Source organism: Paroedura picta, chromosome 6, assembly GCF_049243985.1.
Source record: "Paroedura picta isolate Pp20150507F chromosome 6, Ppicta_v3.0, whole genome shotgun sequence".
NCBI classification, from domain to species: Eukaryota; Metazoa; Chordata; class Lepidosauria; order Squamata; family Gekkonidae; genus Paroedura; species Paroedura picta.
The window spans coordinates 69,857,501-69,874,505 of NC_135374.1; the positions used below are offsets into that span (position 1 = coordinate 69,857,501).

The 17,005-nt window shown below is 42.2% G+C and overlaps 1 protein-coding gene and 1 long non-coding RNA gene across 31 annotated transcripts in view; one reads left to right on the forward strand and one right to left on the reverse strand.

The window, feature by feature from the left end:
* DMD (dystrophin) overlaps positions 1-17,005 on the forward strand; it is a 1,311,735-nt gene that overhangs the window by 1,136,307 nt on the left and 158,423 nt on the right. For all 19 annotated transcript variants that reach the window (XM_077342956.1, XM_077342959.1, XM_077342965.1 and 16 more), the window contains one exon: positions 4,650-4,728. In XM_077342956.1, the coding sequence (XP_077199071.1) occupies positions 4,650-4,728 (79 nt within the window). The remainder of the gene's footprint in view (positions 1-4,649; positions 4,729-17,005) is intronic.
* LOC143840047 (uncharacterized) overlaps positions 1-17,005 on the reverse strand; it is an 80,649-nt gene that overhangs the window by 21,582 nt on the left and 42,062 nt on the right. The window contains exons 1-4 of one of the 12 annotated variants that reach the window (XR_013231987.1): positions 13,258-13,377; positions 12,893-12,959; positions 4,328-4,405; positions 760-897 (exon numbers count right to left, since the gene is read on the reverse strand). The exons of 2 other annotated variants lie outside the window; for them this stretch is intronic. This is a non-coding gene — a long non-coding RNA (uncharacterized LOC143840047). Of the gene's footprint in view, positions 1-759; positions 898-4,327; positions 4,406-12,892; positions 12,987-13,257; positions 13,378-17,005 lie in introns of those variants that run through there. 9 more of the 12 variants (XR_013231983.1, XR_013231984.1, XR_013231986.1 and 6 more) reach the window with 9 other exon arrangements.

Sequence of the window (17,005 nt, forward strand, 5' to 3'; positions counted from 1 at the left end):
TAGCATGTTCTTGAATTCTTCCTCTGGGAGGAATATTTTTCTGTGGCAACTGGCACCATTAAAGCATTTTAAATCACTCTCTCTCTCTCTCTCTCTCTCCCCCCCCCCCTTTGCTATTATTTTCAGAGATCAACATGCACTTAGCATATAAATGGTGCCAAGACTGAAGCATATATAGCCCTAATACCAGGCTAGTAGGGACATGTTTACTACTTAGTGATGAAGAATGCTCTGAATGCATATTGCAGTCTCTGTTTCAGTTTCACATATTCAGAGTTTGATACTTGTTTTCTAAGTATCTAAAAGAGCCAGTTTGGTGTAGTGGTTAGGAGTGCGGACTTCTAATCTGGCATGCCGGGTTCGATTCTGCACTCCCCCACATGCAGCCAGATGGCTGACCTTGGGCTCGCCACAGCACTGATAAAACTGTTCTGACCGAGCAGTGATATCAGGGCTCTCTCAGCCTCACCCACCCCACAGGGTGTCTGTTGTGGGGAGAGGAATGGGAAGGCGACTGTAAGCCGCTTTGAGCCTCCTTCGGGTAGGGAAAAGCGGCATATAAGAACCAACTCTTCTTCTTCTTCTTCTTCTTCTTCTTCTTCTTCTTCTTCTTCTTCTTCTTCTTCTTCTTCTTCTTCGTAAGCTACTATTAACATAACTGATTTGCATAATTTGCATAATATACAAATATGCATAATGTTTGCATGATGTGGAATTTAGGCCACCTGGATTTGGGGAACTGGAATATGGCACTCATACCTGCACAAATCTTTTCAGGTTCCCCAGTGCACAATTTGGCTTGACCTGGCACTTGGCAGCATAAAATGTTTTCTTGGGGAGAGGCTGCCAGGGGAAGAGAAGGAGGAAAAGGTGAACACAGGAGACATTGTCCGGTCACTGGAAATGAAAAAAATAAATCAGGAACAGGAATCAGGAATCAGGCTATGGGGACTTTTCAGGAAAGGGGGGGGGGAAGAAATAGTGGGAAGGGGAAAATAAGATGCCCCCCCCAAGTTCTTGTAAGTCACTCCCCCATTGTTATATCTGATTATAAACAGACTTAAAATACAGATTAAAATAGGCAAACACTATGTAATATACAGAGAAATTGTTTACATAAAAACTGAGGAGAGAAAAAAATGACAGGAATGTACAGATCCCCAAACCTAAAAGAAAAATAAGATTTTGTGGCTGTATGTCATGAGATCAGCTGCCATCTTATCTAGCTGCTACAAGATGCACAGGGAGATCTCCCAAGAGAGAAAGATCTCAGTGGTCTGGGGAAGTGGGGCCCAAATACTGTGCTGGGAGGATATCCAATGCCAGCTTGGCAGTCAGTAGCTCTCAGAATCAATGGGCATTTTTCTGTGTGTGTGTTTTATTTCTGTGTTTTAATGTGGAGTTTTAAATATATGTTTTGTGATCTAAAATGTAGGCCTGTAGAGTAAGAAGGGGTGCTGGATGGATGAGTGAAATATGTTATTAATTTTCTCTCCATTTTTGTCCCCCTCTTTGATTGAGCAGCCCTGTTTATCAATTCTTTTCTGAAGATCTATGGATATCCCACCCTGCCACAATATGAAATTTTGGTGCAGGAACTCGAGATCCCCCTTTAACTTAAACCACTGAAATGTACTTGAGACTTTTTAATAGCTCAAAAATAACAAAATATTTTATTCAATATAGAAGGGAAAGGTCAGGTGAAATTTCTGGGGGGAAATTTCTGAAGTACTTCAATATAGGTCCATAATACCGTTCATATGTTTCAGGCAACTGAGAATTTCTGAAGGTTTTCCCAGTGACTTAGAATCTTTAAGATGAAACCTTTTTGACCCTCTTCAGAGCTATCTTCCTGTTTTAACTGGGTAGAAAAATTCTTCTGGAAGATATATCCCCTTTTTTGGCCTGAATGGGAGTCTTCACCTAACTACCCACTCTTCCTGCCAATCTTTCCAGTAGTCCATCTGCGTTAAACTGCTCTCAGTCAGTGCTAAACACAAACTCCATCAATACTAAACCCTTTTTCTGTCAGGATAGACTCAGGTACTATCAGACTCTTGTCAGGGCTAAATTCAGACTGCCCTCTCCCCAGCTTCAGCTCTTAATTGTTTCAACTCATACAAACCAAACAAGTTTCTTGGAGCAGTCTGCCACTCAGGATTATCTTATTCTATGAGGAATTAACCCTTCACAATCATTACACAGCATTTAAAAAGACCTCTATTCAAAAATAAAAATTTCTAATAACATGTTTATTTTGTGCCTTCTAATCTGTATAACCTTTCCATATGATGAGTAATTTGATTTTCTGTGTTTCTATCCATTCCCACTTTATGTTCCTCTAAGTCCAATATCTTTAACCTGCTCCTAGCGGAGCGGATTAATTTGGTAAGGGCCCCGAGGGCAGGCCCTGTCCGTGATGAGGACGGGTGCCCGTAGGCCCCTTCCCCTGGACTGACTAAATGAAAGGCGCAACGCGCCTCCCGATCCGTCCCCCCTTTCAGGTGTCCTGCATGCGGCCGGCCGCTGCCATTTCCTCTCTGCCATTCTGCCCGGCCAGCCGCTGCCTCACAGCGCACCCTGCAACAGCCAGCCACCGTGGCCCTGCCGCCGGCTCCACCATGCCTGGACCTGGCCCACACGGCTGGGAGTGCCCCGCACTGCCACCCGCCGCGGCAGCGGCCAGCCACAGTGGCGGCTGCGCTGCCAGCCCCTGCCCCGCACGCGTACGGCCCCCCACCCTCCCACCCTCCAGACACACTTGTGCCGCCCCACCCAGCACCACCGCCGATCACCTCGCCACCGATACCCGCAGTCACAGAGGAGGTAGCCCACGCCACGGTAGGCCACGCCGCGGGCGGGGGGGCCCAACCCAAGCCGCCCCTGCCCCAGCACGACCCGCCAGACTCGTGAGCCCCCTAGCGCCTGTTGCATTAAGCCTGCAGTGGGCTTATTTACTAGTTATGCTATATATTTCTGTCCTCACTTATTTACAATGCCTATAGAAATCATTTAGCTGTTGTAAGAATGAATGAAAGTACATTTTCATTTTTACATAAACAATTGTGTGGATACAAAACTGCCTTACTGGCCCTTTATCCTGTTGGAATCAATGACTGCCCTCCCAAAAAACCACTAACCCTGTCTTTTTTGTTGCCCTTTTCAAACATGCATGACCTTCCTGCCTATAAGCAGTTTTAAACAGTGCTGACCTTAAGAAAAAAGATTGCAGTACGATTGCTTAATTGGAATGCCCACAAAACTTTCTAGAGCATATTTTAGTGGTTCTGCTGGATTTTAGCCAACTATTCTCAGCTTGTCCAGGACTGCCTTTTAAATCTGGAAGACTAAATTAGTGTTGATTTTAAAATCCTTTTGGGGTGAGATTTGTTTATTTAAACCATAATTTTTTCTGTCAGTTTCAGTAACTCAATGCTATTTCAATGTAACTGTCTCCAGTTTGCTATCACAGTAGAAATAAAATTAATACAGAAATGAGAGATTTTAAAAATAAAAGTAAGCATTCCTCTCCAAAGAAATGGGCTGACAATAAGCCATCCTTGGAATAAACATTTTCAGAATACATTTAATAGAAGCAGCTGAGAATGAAAATTATATCTGGGTTTCAGGTGGGCTTGGCAAATTTCCATTTAAACAGGATTTGGTAAATGAAGGGCATTTTTCTCATGTTGTTTAGATGTATCTAATCCCAACCATTTCAAGCAGGACTTACATGAGCTGAAAGTCAGTGTAGCATAGTGGTTAAGTGTTGGACTAGGATCAGGTTCAAAACCGCACTCTGCCATGGAAACTCACTAGATAACTTTGAACCAGTCACACACACACCTCACTGCTTTGTTGTGAGGATAAAATGGGAGTCAGTTTGGGCCCCCATTGGAGAGAAAAGGGGAGTATAAATAAAGTAAATCCCAGGGTAAGTCAAAACATATTGCTACTAGGTTTCCAGATTGTACACGCACTGGTTTATTTCAAACAAAGTGTTCCTTCCGGAGAAAATGATTTTTCTCGAAGGACACAGGATGATCATGGCGGTTTATTATGAAGAAGTTTTAAGAAAATTGAAAATTGAAAATAATGAAGAAAAGGCCAGGAAAGTTGTGCTGGGGGAATTTTTTTCCATTGTGGCAAAGTACCTGCTCATTCTTTGAGAGTAGCAAAGACTGTACTATGAGAATTTTGTTGGGAAACCTAACTCCATACATCCTACAGACCTGATCTTGCCCCTTCAGACTTCTTTTTGTTCCCCAAAACTAAAACATTTAAAAGGAACATGATTTGACTCCCACAAGAATGCCAGAACTCCTACTTTGACATGGTGTAAATTGAAGAATTCTCTGAGGAAGGGTTGGAGAGATGGAAACACTGCACTCAGAAGTGTATTGACCTAGATGGAGGATATGAAGAGAACAATGCCTTCTCTTGATATTTTTGTTTAATAGAGGTTTTTATGACTCTATAACAGTGCTTTTTGACTTACTGTGTTATTTAAATATGACTGTACATATGTGGTGCTCTAAGAATCCTGTTATTTTAAACTGTTGTGGTAGTTCTTGTAGTCATGATTAAAGTCATTCTTTTTAATGAAGAACCTGACTTTATTCCTCCTTATTACTTTCCCCCCTACTCAGGTGTCTATTGATGAACGTATCAGGCACCTACATGAGGCCCACCGAGATTTTGGCCCTACTTCTCAGCACTTCCTTTCAAGTAAGTAATTGCTCTCTATAATTGTTGTTCCTAATCTCTGTAGTACTGCTTTAAAGCTTTGTCATATATTTAGCTGCCATAGGAGAAAGCTGGACATTTGTCTGTGTTTTAATTAGCAAAACAATATTGCATTAATTACTAAAATAATATTTATACAATTCCATATTCTAGTACTTAAGATCCATTGTGAGCTAAAACTTGTGCTCAGATGTCTGTAACAAACAACAGAGATAGAAAAAGTACCAATACAACCCTAAATTTTAGTTTGTATTTTAAAACAGTAGTAGTAACCCAATCTTTGGACCATACTAATTCTGTGTACAAATGGGACTCTTCTGATATAGAACACAGGACCACTAACTTAAAAAAAATACTTTGCATGCATAGATTATTTGCTGACATATAAAGAGAGTTCTAGATCAGTATGAACAAACACTCCATTATTATTGTATAGTTCAATATGGCTTGAGTTCTACAGCTTGCACTAAAGGAGAATTTTGGAAGTCAAAACAAGATTTCATACAAGACAAAAAGTATATTCTTGCTACACAACAACAACATTCATCCTTATCCATTGTTCCTCCTCTTAATATTTGTGAAACAGCCTGGGGGGGGTGGAATGGTCCGGAGTGTATGAGTTGGAATAGGGCCAATCAGGATGCGGCCAGCTTTGCTGGCCACACCCTCATTGGCCCTGCACCTACAGCTCCTGCCCTCCCCCTCTGGACGCTAGCCACTTTGCTCTCAGATGCTGCAGGAGCCAGTGTATGAAAGGCCCATTATGCACAGAGTGGAAGGCCTGCATTTTTGGTGGAATGGCGGCTAAAATCACCAATTATGCATGCTGCAGGCGGCAACCGGGTGCAGAGTCAACGTATGCCGCCAAAAAAGCCATGTTAGTGAGATGCGGAAGAAAGTGGAATTTCCCGGGACCAGGGCACAACCAAAAACGGCTCTGGAGTAACTGCGTGCATAATCGGATACTCTGGGTTTTGCCGCCGTTACATTCCATCTCATGCGTAAGCCGTTTGCTTAGGTTCTTCCACCTCCATATTCTCCATGCCGCCGTTTCAGCGGCCGTGCATAAGAGAGACACAGAGAGCCCTGCCAAACCACAAACCAGCCCTGCTTACCTGCTATGGCTCCTGCTGTGAGGGAGGGAGGGAGGGAGAGAGAGAGGGAGAGAGAGAGACAGACAGACAGAGAGAGACAGAGAGAGACAGAGTTGCCCAAACGAGCCCTCATTCCCTGCTACAAACAGCCCTGTTTACCTGCTATGGCTGTGACAGAGAGGGGGAAAGACCCCTTGGGTCCTAGCACCCATTGTATTTCTGCTTGCAATGGGCTTTCTTGCTCATATACTACATAAAAGTAATCTCATTCAAAGTAGGGATTTTTAGTCTTTTCTCAGCATGCAAAGGAATATGAAATTTTTAAAATTCAACTTAGATCCCTCACAAATGGATGCCTTGTGGTGCTGTATGACATCTTTGGCTTATTGTAGAGTGATTATATGAAAATAAGTAGCAAAACTATATATATAATGTATAATGTAACAATGGAATAGAGCATAGATAAAGGATGATGATTTCCCACTGTTTTTTGAGGGAAACACTACCAATTGATTATCAGAATTTATTCCTAAGGAAAGGACAAAGTGTGCTGATTTTGTATTGTGATTGGTTTACTTCCTGTATACTAAATGATTAATTGCCCTATGGCCCCCGCAGAGCCTTACGTTCTACGGGAGAAAATCTGCTGGTCGTTCCCGGCCCCAGGGAAGCACGCCTGGCCTCGACAAGGGCCAGGGCCTTTTCGGTCCTGGCCCCTACCTGGTGGAATGAGCTCCCGGGAGAGCTGCGGGCCCTGCAAGATCTTCCATCATTCCGCAGGGCCTGCAAGACGGAGCTCTTCCGCCAGGTTTATGGTTGAGGCCGAGGCTAACATCTATGCCACCCCCCTGGGGACCCGGGATTGAGATTGGGGATTAGTACCATCAGTATCCCCTCTCCACCTGCTTGTAGTAGGAGGGGGAGGTTGATTAGCCTATCTTGCCAGGTTAGCTTGCTAACCGATATTATATTGTAATTGTTGTTGAGGGATTTTAATGGATTTTATTGGGGTTTTTAAAATGTTGTAACCCGCCATGAGCCGTAAGGGAGTGGCAGGCAATAAATCGAATAATAATAATAATAATAATAATAATAATAATAATAATAATAATAATAATAATAATAATAATAATAATAATAATAATAATAATAATTGTGTGGGAATAGTCAGTGGGCGTGACATGACTTGGATGTGCAATATATTATGCTGCTGTTGAACAGCTGCATTGGAACTGGAATCAGGAACACCTTAGACCTTATAGATGAGAAGGAGTGAACCTATTTTGTTTTAGAAAGTACATATTCTTAAAGCATATTACAGTCACTAAGAATAAATTATTTGGGTGGGTAAGTGGCTTTTTAGTCTCTTCATCTAAAGTGTTTTGTGACAAATATGTATATTTGGGTGGGTATACTCAATTTTTTTGAGGACTATCAATTTCAAAAGGAAAATGTAACTTTATTCATAATTGTTGTTATTCTGCTGAAGCAGATTGCTTAGTTCATCCACACTGCAATTATCTACAGTTATTCCAGTGTAAACCCATTGGTTCCAATAGAGTTAGGCAGTATTAACCTTGCATAAGATTGCACCGTTAATTAGTACACGATAATTAACATTGATACATTTAATTTTTAATATGGCCCCAGTGACTTGGTACCACATGTCTCACACAATCCTGAGTGTTTGTTACTATTCAACAACAGCCACAGCCTAAAAGCCAGTGTCCTATAGTAGATAGATTTTTAGATTAGAATCCGGGAGGCAAAGGTTTGAATCGTCATTCTGCCTTGGAAACTCACTGGATGACATTGGGCTAGTTACATCCTTTAAGCATAACCTAAAGCTCAGAATGTTTTTGGTTCCCATTATATAGACAGATGGAGTATAAATAAAATAAATTAGTAATAAATATAGCTAATAGAGGGGAAAAATAAACAGATGAAGCTGCCTTCTGTTGAACCAGACTTCTGGTCAATCTAAGTTAATATTGTCTGCTCAGACTGGTAGTAGCTCTCCAGGGTCCCAGGCAGAGGTCTTTCATATCACCCCATACTTCAGTGGTCTGCAACCTTTTTCAGGTCATTTTCCCCAACCAAAAGCTTGATGGAAGAGCTTTGTCTTGCAGGCCCTGTGGAACTGTGCCAGATTTGACAGGGCACTAATCTCCTCTGGGAACTCATACCACCAAGGCTGATTCTGCACTTACTTTGTTTTTTTCCGTTGGGAGATCCTGCTGAATTTAGACCGATTTGAACTTGGGTCTTCCTCTATCCCCCCCCCCCAATTGAAACAGAAAGTGTTCAGCACTTGATTGAGGAAGCTCAGCAGGGAAGCACAGCAAGGGTCTTTCTTTTCTTGAAGGGGGGGGGGGATTGGAGAAAGCAGAGGATGAGGAATAAATCCAAGAGGAAAATCTCTGCTGAGAGAAGTTAGGGCTTCTGGAGTACAGTCACTTTAAGGGAAGCCTTGCAATCAGGAACCGGGATGTCTTTGAACTGATGCCCTGGCCGATCAGGGAAGATTTCTTTGCTCTGAGTCACGGAGCAGTGAGGTTATTTGCAAAAAGGAGATATCTACACATTTACTCATGGTGGGTTTTGAAATATCGAGGCTTATATCCACTCCAGGATATTGTGGGGGGAAAGTAAGATCACCACAAATCAATGATGCATGTTAAAGAAGGGAAATTTAAAGTGCCCCAAATCAAAATGGAAATTGAATTCAGTGTAGTCCGCAGGGATTTAGTCAATCTGGGAGTGGATAAAAAGCCCCATGCAGAATACACCTAAGCAAGGGCCAGGACTGAGGCCAAACATACTTGCTTTGGGCCAGAGACCACCAACTGGTTGGAATTTGCAGAGTGGAGCATTCTTCAGAGGGCATAGGCAAAGAGGCAGTCCCTCAGGTATGCCAGGCCTAGACAGCAGATGGCCTTTAAGGTAAAAACCAGGACCTTAAACCTGAAGCACAGACTAAATGTGGGCCCTCCAAGAAGTTCCTTTGAGGACTTGATCAGCAGTGTTCTGGACCAACTGCAGTTTCTGGGTCAGGGATCAGGGAAGGTGAGCATACAGCGGATGACAGAAGTCCAGTCTAGAGGTGACTGTTGCATAAATCACCATGGCTAGATGCTCCAGAGCTAAATAGGGCGCTAATAGTTTGGCTTGATGAAGATGGAAAAATGCCAACTGTGCTACTATTGTGATCTGCGCCTTCATAGTAAGGGAGATGTTGAAAATCACATCTAAGTTCCTGGCTGAGCGTGTAGGCATAAACTGAACAATGTCCTGGCTGGGTAAGCATACTTCCTCATATGGCTCTTTTCTATCTAGCCATATGACCTCTATCTTTGAAGGGCTGAATTTCAGGTGACTGCTTAATCCATCCCATCACTGCTTCCAGACATCTGGTAAATGACTCTGGGGGTGAATCTCAGCATCCGTCCATCAGGAGGTAGAACTGGGTGTTGTCAGCCTATTGGTGACAAACCCTCAGACATGCTGGGTGAGAGGGTGCATAAAGATGTTAAATAGGATTAGGGAGAGAACTGCACCCTGTGGCACTCCACAAGGGAGCTGACAGCAATGTAATAAATTCTCCCCAAGCACAACGCTCTGTCTGCAACCATGGAAAAAGGAGATCGGCCAATATGGAGTTGGCCCATATATCCCCATGTCAGCAAGGTGGTGAGCCAGTAGCTCATGATCAACTATGTCATACACTGCCATGAGATTGGGCACCACGAACAGTGCCAACCTGCCTCAATCCAGCTGTCATCAGAGGTCATCCATCAGGGCAACCAGCATCTTCTCTACCCCATGGCTAGACTGAAAGCCAGACTGGAATGGATCGAAGTCCAAAGCTACCTTTAGGTGTGCTAATAACTGGTCTGCAGTAGTCCTTTCAGCTCCCTCTCAAATGCCAAATACGAGAAGGGATAGTAGTTGGCCAGGTCATGTGGGGCCAGAGATGATTTTTCAGCAAAGGACGAACCACTGTTTCTTTGAACGCTTTTGGGAACTGTCCCATTGAAAGCAGAGGTTAATTATCTCCCAAAGGGGACCTCTTATCCTCTCATCAGTTCTTTTAAGGAGCCATGAGAGTCAGGGATCCAGGGGACATGTGGTTGGCATTACCAAAGAATAAGCATGAAGAACTTCATATGATAGAAATAGCAAAGCATAAAAATTGATTAATTCAATCACAGTCCTGGATCTTTGCTTGCTTACATAGCAATTCATTGTAAATACTCAGCTGGTGATGTTAGAATTTGTTTTATAAGTTATCAGTGGTTGGGTAGAAAGAAGAAAAGGGAAAGGTTGCCAGGAGGAATTAAGGTGAAAAATTTATTTATTTGTTTGTTTGTTTGTTAGTTTATTTGAATTTGTATGCCACCACTCCTGGTTTTACCAGCTTGTTGTAGATTCCAACATTCATACAATAACAATAAAATATAATTCAACCTGTTAAAACATTATAAAATACATAATAAAAATCTGTTAGCAGTCAGTAGCAACCTCATACTTTTATAGTTCAGATAGTTTATTTACTATCGGGGTGCTGCAGTTTTTCTGAGGGAAGCCCTTAGTTGTTCCTAGCCACAACCAGCCTCAACCATACACCTGACAAAAAAGCTCCATCTTACAGGCCCTGCGGAACTGAGAAAGTGTGGTGAGGGGAAAGTGAGATACCTTCCCCCTGCAAGTTCTTTCTGGTTCCCCAGTGTGCAACTAGGTCTAGCTTGATGGCTGGCACTGCACAACTGTACCTGATTCAGCAGCCAGCACTAAACACCTGGGCCATACTTTTTATATGTAGAGGCTGCCAGTGAGAAAGAAGGAGGTATAGCTGAAGATAAGGAAGCTGACAAAAATAGGTTGGCTTGTGGGTGGGGAGGAGAGACTGTAGCAAGAAAAGGGATAAGCTAGGGGGGACTAGTAAAGAAAAATTGAGATGCCGCCCACAAGGCCCTGTGTATATTACTTTTGTATTATTTGGTGTGATCTGTTGCAAATTTGCAACCAATCTTTGTGACAAGCAAAAACATACTTTTCAGCCTCAGGAAATAAAAGAATAGGGTTTGCTAGATTCATAAGGTTATGAACAATTTAAACTCTACAGTACAAAAAATACATACATTGCATATAATAATAAGCAGAGATGTCTACCATACTGAATAAAGCCTCAGGCTGCATATCACAGAAACCATTTTCTCTGAACTCAAGTCTGGAGAGACAATTATTTGGACAGAAGACTACAAGTTCAATTCTGTACCCTTCTATATCATTCAAATAATGTTTCACTTTTATATTCCTACAAATTTAGATTAGAGAAATCAGTTTGTGCAGGGTGTAAAGAGAAAGAAGGAAGTTTCCATGAGAGATGTTTTCTCTGAAATGGAATGTAGCGTTCTGTTGTCAGTATAGAAAGAAACATTGCATTGGAAAGGTAAAATTAAACGTCTCAGTGAATGAACAAAGATCTCCGGGTACAGTACAGAAGACAAATGCAGATACCTGTATTTGGTGCCAGACATTTGAATCTGGCCTGAAAGAGCTGACAGAAAGATAGTCTTTGATCAAAACCTTTTCCCCCCTTGAAATATAAGGTGATAGCTGAAAGAGCACGAGCTTGGCACTTAGGTCACAAGAGTGCCCTGAGAAAGGAAGATGCCTGATAAAAGAATCACAGGGAATCCAGGAGAATTTATTTGTAAGGACAAAGGCCTAAGGGAAAGAATAAAAGCTGGGATGTATGGCCTTTTTAAGTGTCCTTTGAAACAAATGCCACTTTGAAGTTGCCAATACCAAATGGGGAGTAAGAAAAAAAATGTCTTGGTGTTCTGCTTGGACAGAGTAGGGAGTAACAGCAGCCAGAGGGGGAAAAATTAGATTGGGTTTCTCAGAATCACTACCTATATTGATGTGCAGAGTTAAAGATACACTAGTGTGTTAACAGCTACTTACTAATCGACTGATCATATTTATCATCAAGAAGATATCGTAGCAAATATGAAAACTTTGTTGACTTACACCGTATAAAATATAATGTAACCTGAAGCAATAAAAGATGAATACATAGGACTAATTTTAAACTGATGCTGGATATGCAGGACAAAATTTCCTGTGGAGTGTTTCATGTGCAAGTTTCACATTTCATTTGGACTTCTACCTGCCATGACTATAAGCATGTCACCACCCATGTGAAATTACGTATCCTTGAAATGCCTTCAATGCAAGAATTTGAACAAAAGAGCAAAAAGCCAATATGCCTCCCCAGTAACATTTTCTTACATACCTAGCATCTCATTCTAATATACTTTGGATAATACTTTTGAGAATGTATAATGAATACTGAGCATCAGGCACCTTGCTCCCTCTTTCTGGAATGATGAAACTTTCAAATTAAATAAATGAGTATGTAATATGGCTGCTTTGCAGAACTTGCCAATACCAAATGGAGGACCAGTGAATAAGCGAAGGGTCAATTATTGATTGCACTGGACCAAGACTTTACATATAAGATACTGAAATATTATGCATACTTATATGTACAGATACATTATTGAATTCTTATGAAAATGGTCACAGGATATTGTCTACTATATTCAACAATAAATGTGTCATCTCCAATATTCAAAGCTTAAATATATACATAAGCCCCTCATATCAGAGCCTAAAAGATTTAATTAACTTGTTCTGTAGCTTGAAATGTTGAGCCAAATATGATTCATAGAGTAGAATGGATTAAAGCATAGGGCATTGTAATTAAATTTTACTTTTATACCTTGTTACCAGAAAGCTACATTGAAATACTGAATCATGTTATAATATTCATGTGTTAATTACAGTTTTTACTTGATAGCCCTTAGCATATGCAAATTATTATTATAAGCCTTATTGTACTGAGTACAGATAAATTGTTTCTCATCCTTTAAAGCCTAAAATCCTAAAATCAAGCCAAGATATATTCTGAAAATGCAGTGTCCCCCTTGAATCAACATAAACAGAGTATGAGTAATATAAGCAATGTAAATATAAATACTCACCCTAGATAACTTATGCTTATCCAGCAGCCATTTCTTGCATGCCTGTTGCATGCACATTGGCTTGATACTTTTTGAGAAAGATAAATTGCAAATGCTATTAAAATATAAACAAATTAGCAGCTACATTCTCTGCTAGTAGCAGTCATTCAAACTCCACCCTCCCCAGGCCCAATCCCCAAATCTACATGTATTTCGTAATTTTGAGGTGGCACTTTTCTTTCCCTCCCAAAAGCTAATCTACCTTAAGTTTTCCTCTTATCCCCTCCCACAGCAGTCCTTTTCTTTTCCCCCCGCCCCCAGCAACCCCCATACCATCTTCCCTTTCCCTGCCTCATTCTCTCCTTCTCAGCCATTTACCATCCTACCTTTGATCTGCCTCCCATTTTCAGTTACATCTATTATCTATTGACTTTTATCTACTGTGGTTGCCTAGCAGCAGCCACTGAGGGAATCTGATGTTTAAAGCTACAGGAGCTACATCAAGCCAGTCTGGAATACCATGGTTGCCTAGCAACAGCCACTAAGGGAATCTGCTGTTTAAAGCTACAGGAACTACTTTTATCATTTATCATTTCCATGCAAGGGAAAGATTCAAGGGGGTGGCAGGTTACACAGCAATAATGTTGTGGGTATCCCGCATAGTGCACGGTGTTGGACTAGATAACCCATATGAGGGATCACCCCTCTGCCTGTGTCCCCCAAATAGCATTGTGCTCTATTAACATCAACAAGCTGGTGGTCCCTGGCCCCATCTGGCTTTGACCAGAGTCAGGGATTTTTTGGTCCTGACCCCCACTTGGTAGAATGAGCTCCTAGATGATATCAAGGCCTTGCTGGAACTAAAACAATTCCCCTGGACCTGCAAAATGGAGCTTTTCCAGTAAGCCTTCAGTTGAGTCCAATGAAACAACCACCAACTAGAGCCCAGAGGCCCCTCCCACCACCAAACTATGAATGCTTTTAGAAGAACTGAATCAACAGATATACTGAAAACATTACTCGATTGCAGAGTTGTGAAGTTTAAAGGTTCTACAGTTGAAAAAGTTAGAAGTTCCACTGTTTATGACACTTTTTTTGTACTGTACTACACATTTTTCACTATAAACTGCCCTGAGCCACAAGGAAGGGTGGTATATAAATGTAATAAAATAAAAGATTTAGCCAACTTGGAGAGAGAGGCGGGGAGAGAGACATACCTATATACCTACATTCATACATTCATACATATAATGTAAACCGCCCTGAGCTCAAATGGAAGGTGGTATATAAATGATCCATGCAACGGTCACTTCCGGACTAGACTTCTGTAACTCTCTCTACATGGGCCTGCCCTTGACTCTGATAGTTCAGCAGTGGAATAGGCTGCCTAAGGAGCTGGTGAACTCCCCCTCACTGGCAGTCTTTAAGCAAAAGTTAGATACACAATTCTCTTGGATGCTTAAGGATGCTTTAGGCTGATCCTACGTTGAGCAGGGGGTTGGACTAGATGGCCTGTATGGCCCCTTCCAACTCTATGATTCTATGAGCCAGTTTGGTGTAGTGGTTAGGAGTGCGGACTTGTAATCTGGCATGCCAGGTTCGATTCTGCACTCCCCCACATGCAACCAGCTGGGTGACCTTGGGCTCGCCACGGCACTGATAAAACTGTTCTGACCGGGCAGTGATATCAGTGCTCTCTCAGCCTCACCCACCCCACAGGGTGTCTGTTGTGGGGGGAGGAATGGGAAGGCGACTGTAAGCCGCTTTGAGCCTCCTTCGGGTAGGGAAAAGCGGCATATAAGAACCAACTCTTCTTCTTCTTCTTCTTCTCTATCTCCTTAACACTATTTTGCTCCCTTATATATTTGGGAAACAGCCTCCTGGGTGGAGACTGTCCAGGGCCCTGTCCGTCCAGGTCCACCCTGATTGGCCCTCCTGCTAGTTCCCACCTTCTCTCCTTGCTTGCTAGAAGTCTTGTGGCTGCGGCCTCCATTGTCGCCCACAAGGAGAAAGGCAGCGCCAGGGCTTTGCGGCCTTCAAGCACGCTCCTGCTGGGAGGGAGCCGGGGGGGGCAGTTTGCAGCCTCCCTGCGGGCCTCAAAGCCCTGTTGCCATTGGCGGGGGGGGGTGCTTTCCACTCCCTTTAGCCCAGGAACCACTCTTGCCATGGCAAGAGCCCTTGCCGGGCCACAGGGAGCCTCCTGTGCCAGCGCCGCTGGCGGGGGGGGGGCTTCCCACTTCCTTTAGCCCATTTTGCGGGCCAAAAGAAGCCGTGGCCACCCTCTCACGCCACCCCTTTCAAAGCCCATTTTTAAAATGGGCTTAGATACTAATAATAAATAAATAAATTCATATAAAATGAATTTAAAAGACAATTATATTTTAAACGTGTTAACTTATTGCTGAACTCTGCTTTTATAACAAAAACAATTAAATGCACAGACATGGTAATAACAAAAAATAACTTTCAACAGTGGTAAAATTTAATTTTAGAAGAGGTAGCATTTTATTTTGTAACAGAAAGATTGAAACAAACTTCCTTCAATTGCCTTCCACAAATATATGCATCTTGAACTTAAGTAATACACTGGGGGGAGCTCTCAGGCCATATTAAAAAGCTCACTCTTGTATCGTTCTTCTGTATAATTTTGCCACCTTTTTTAAATCTCTTCTGCTTCTGTGAGGTCCCTACCATTTTGGTCCCTTATCATACCCATCTTTGCATGAAACGTTCTCTTCATATCTCCAATTTTTTGGAAAAGATCTCTGGTCCTCCCCATTCTATTGTTTTCTTCTATTTGTTTGCACTGTTCATTTAAGAAGGCATTCTTATCTCTTCTAGCTTTTCTCTGGAATTCTGCATTCAATTGGGTGTATCTTTCTCTTTCTCCCTTGCCTTTCACTTCCCTTCTCTCCTTAGCTATTTGTAAAGCTTCCTCAGACAGCCATTTTGATTTCTTGCATTTCTTTTTCTTTGGGATGGTTTTAGTTGCTACCTCTTGTACAATGTCGCGAACCTCCATCCATAGTTCTTCAGGCACTCTGTCTATCATATCTAATTCCTTAAATCTATTTGTCACCTCAACTGTATATTCGTCAGGGATATGATTTAGTTCATACCTGAGTGGCCTAGTGCTTTTCCCTACTTTTTTCAATTTAAGTCTAAATTTTGCAAGACAAACCTGATGATCTGAACCACAATCAGCTCCTGGTCTTGTTTTTACTGACTGTATAGAACTTCTCCATCTTTGGCTGCAGAGCACATAGTCAATCTGATTTCTGTGTTGACTGTCTGGTGATGTCCATGTGTAGAGTCGTCTCTTGGGTTGTTGGAAAAGAGTGTTTGCTATGACCATTGTATTCTCTTGACAAAATTCTACCAGCCTGTGCCCTGCTTCATTTTGTATTCCAAGGCCAAACTTTCCTGTTATCCCGGTTATCTTTTGGCTTCCTACTTTAGCATTCCAATCACCCATGATAATAAGCACATCATTTTTTGGCGTTGCTTCTAGAAGGTGTTGTAGGGCTTCATAGAACTTGGTCAACTTCATCCTCTTCAGCAGCTGTGGTTGGGGCATAGACCTGGATTACTGTGATGTTGAATGGTTTGCCTTGGATTCGAACTGAGATCATTCTGTCATTTTGGGGATTGTATCCCAAGACTGCTTTTCCTACTCTCTTATTGATTATGAAGAATACTCCATTTCTTCTGCGATATTCTTGTCCACAGTAGTATACCTGATGGTCATCTGAATTAAATTCACCCATTCCTGTCCATTTTAGTTCACTGATTCCTAAAATGTTGATGTTCAGTCTTGTCATCTCTTGTTTAACCATGTCCAGCTTGCCTTGATTCATGGATCTGACGTTCCAGGTTCCTATGGAATAAAAATCTTTACAGCATCGGACTGTCTTTTTGCCACCAGTTACTTCCACAAGTGAGCGTTCTTTCGGCTTTGGCCCAGTCGCTTCATTCATTCTGGCGCTACCCGTACTAGCCGTCTGCTCATCCCCAGTAGCATATTGGACACCTTCCGACCTGAGGGGCTCATCTTCCGGCGTCATATCATTTTGCCTTTTGAACTTGTCCATTGGGTTTTCATAGCAAAGATACTGGAGTGGTTTGCCATTTCCT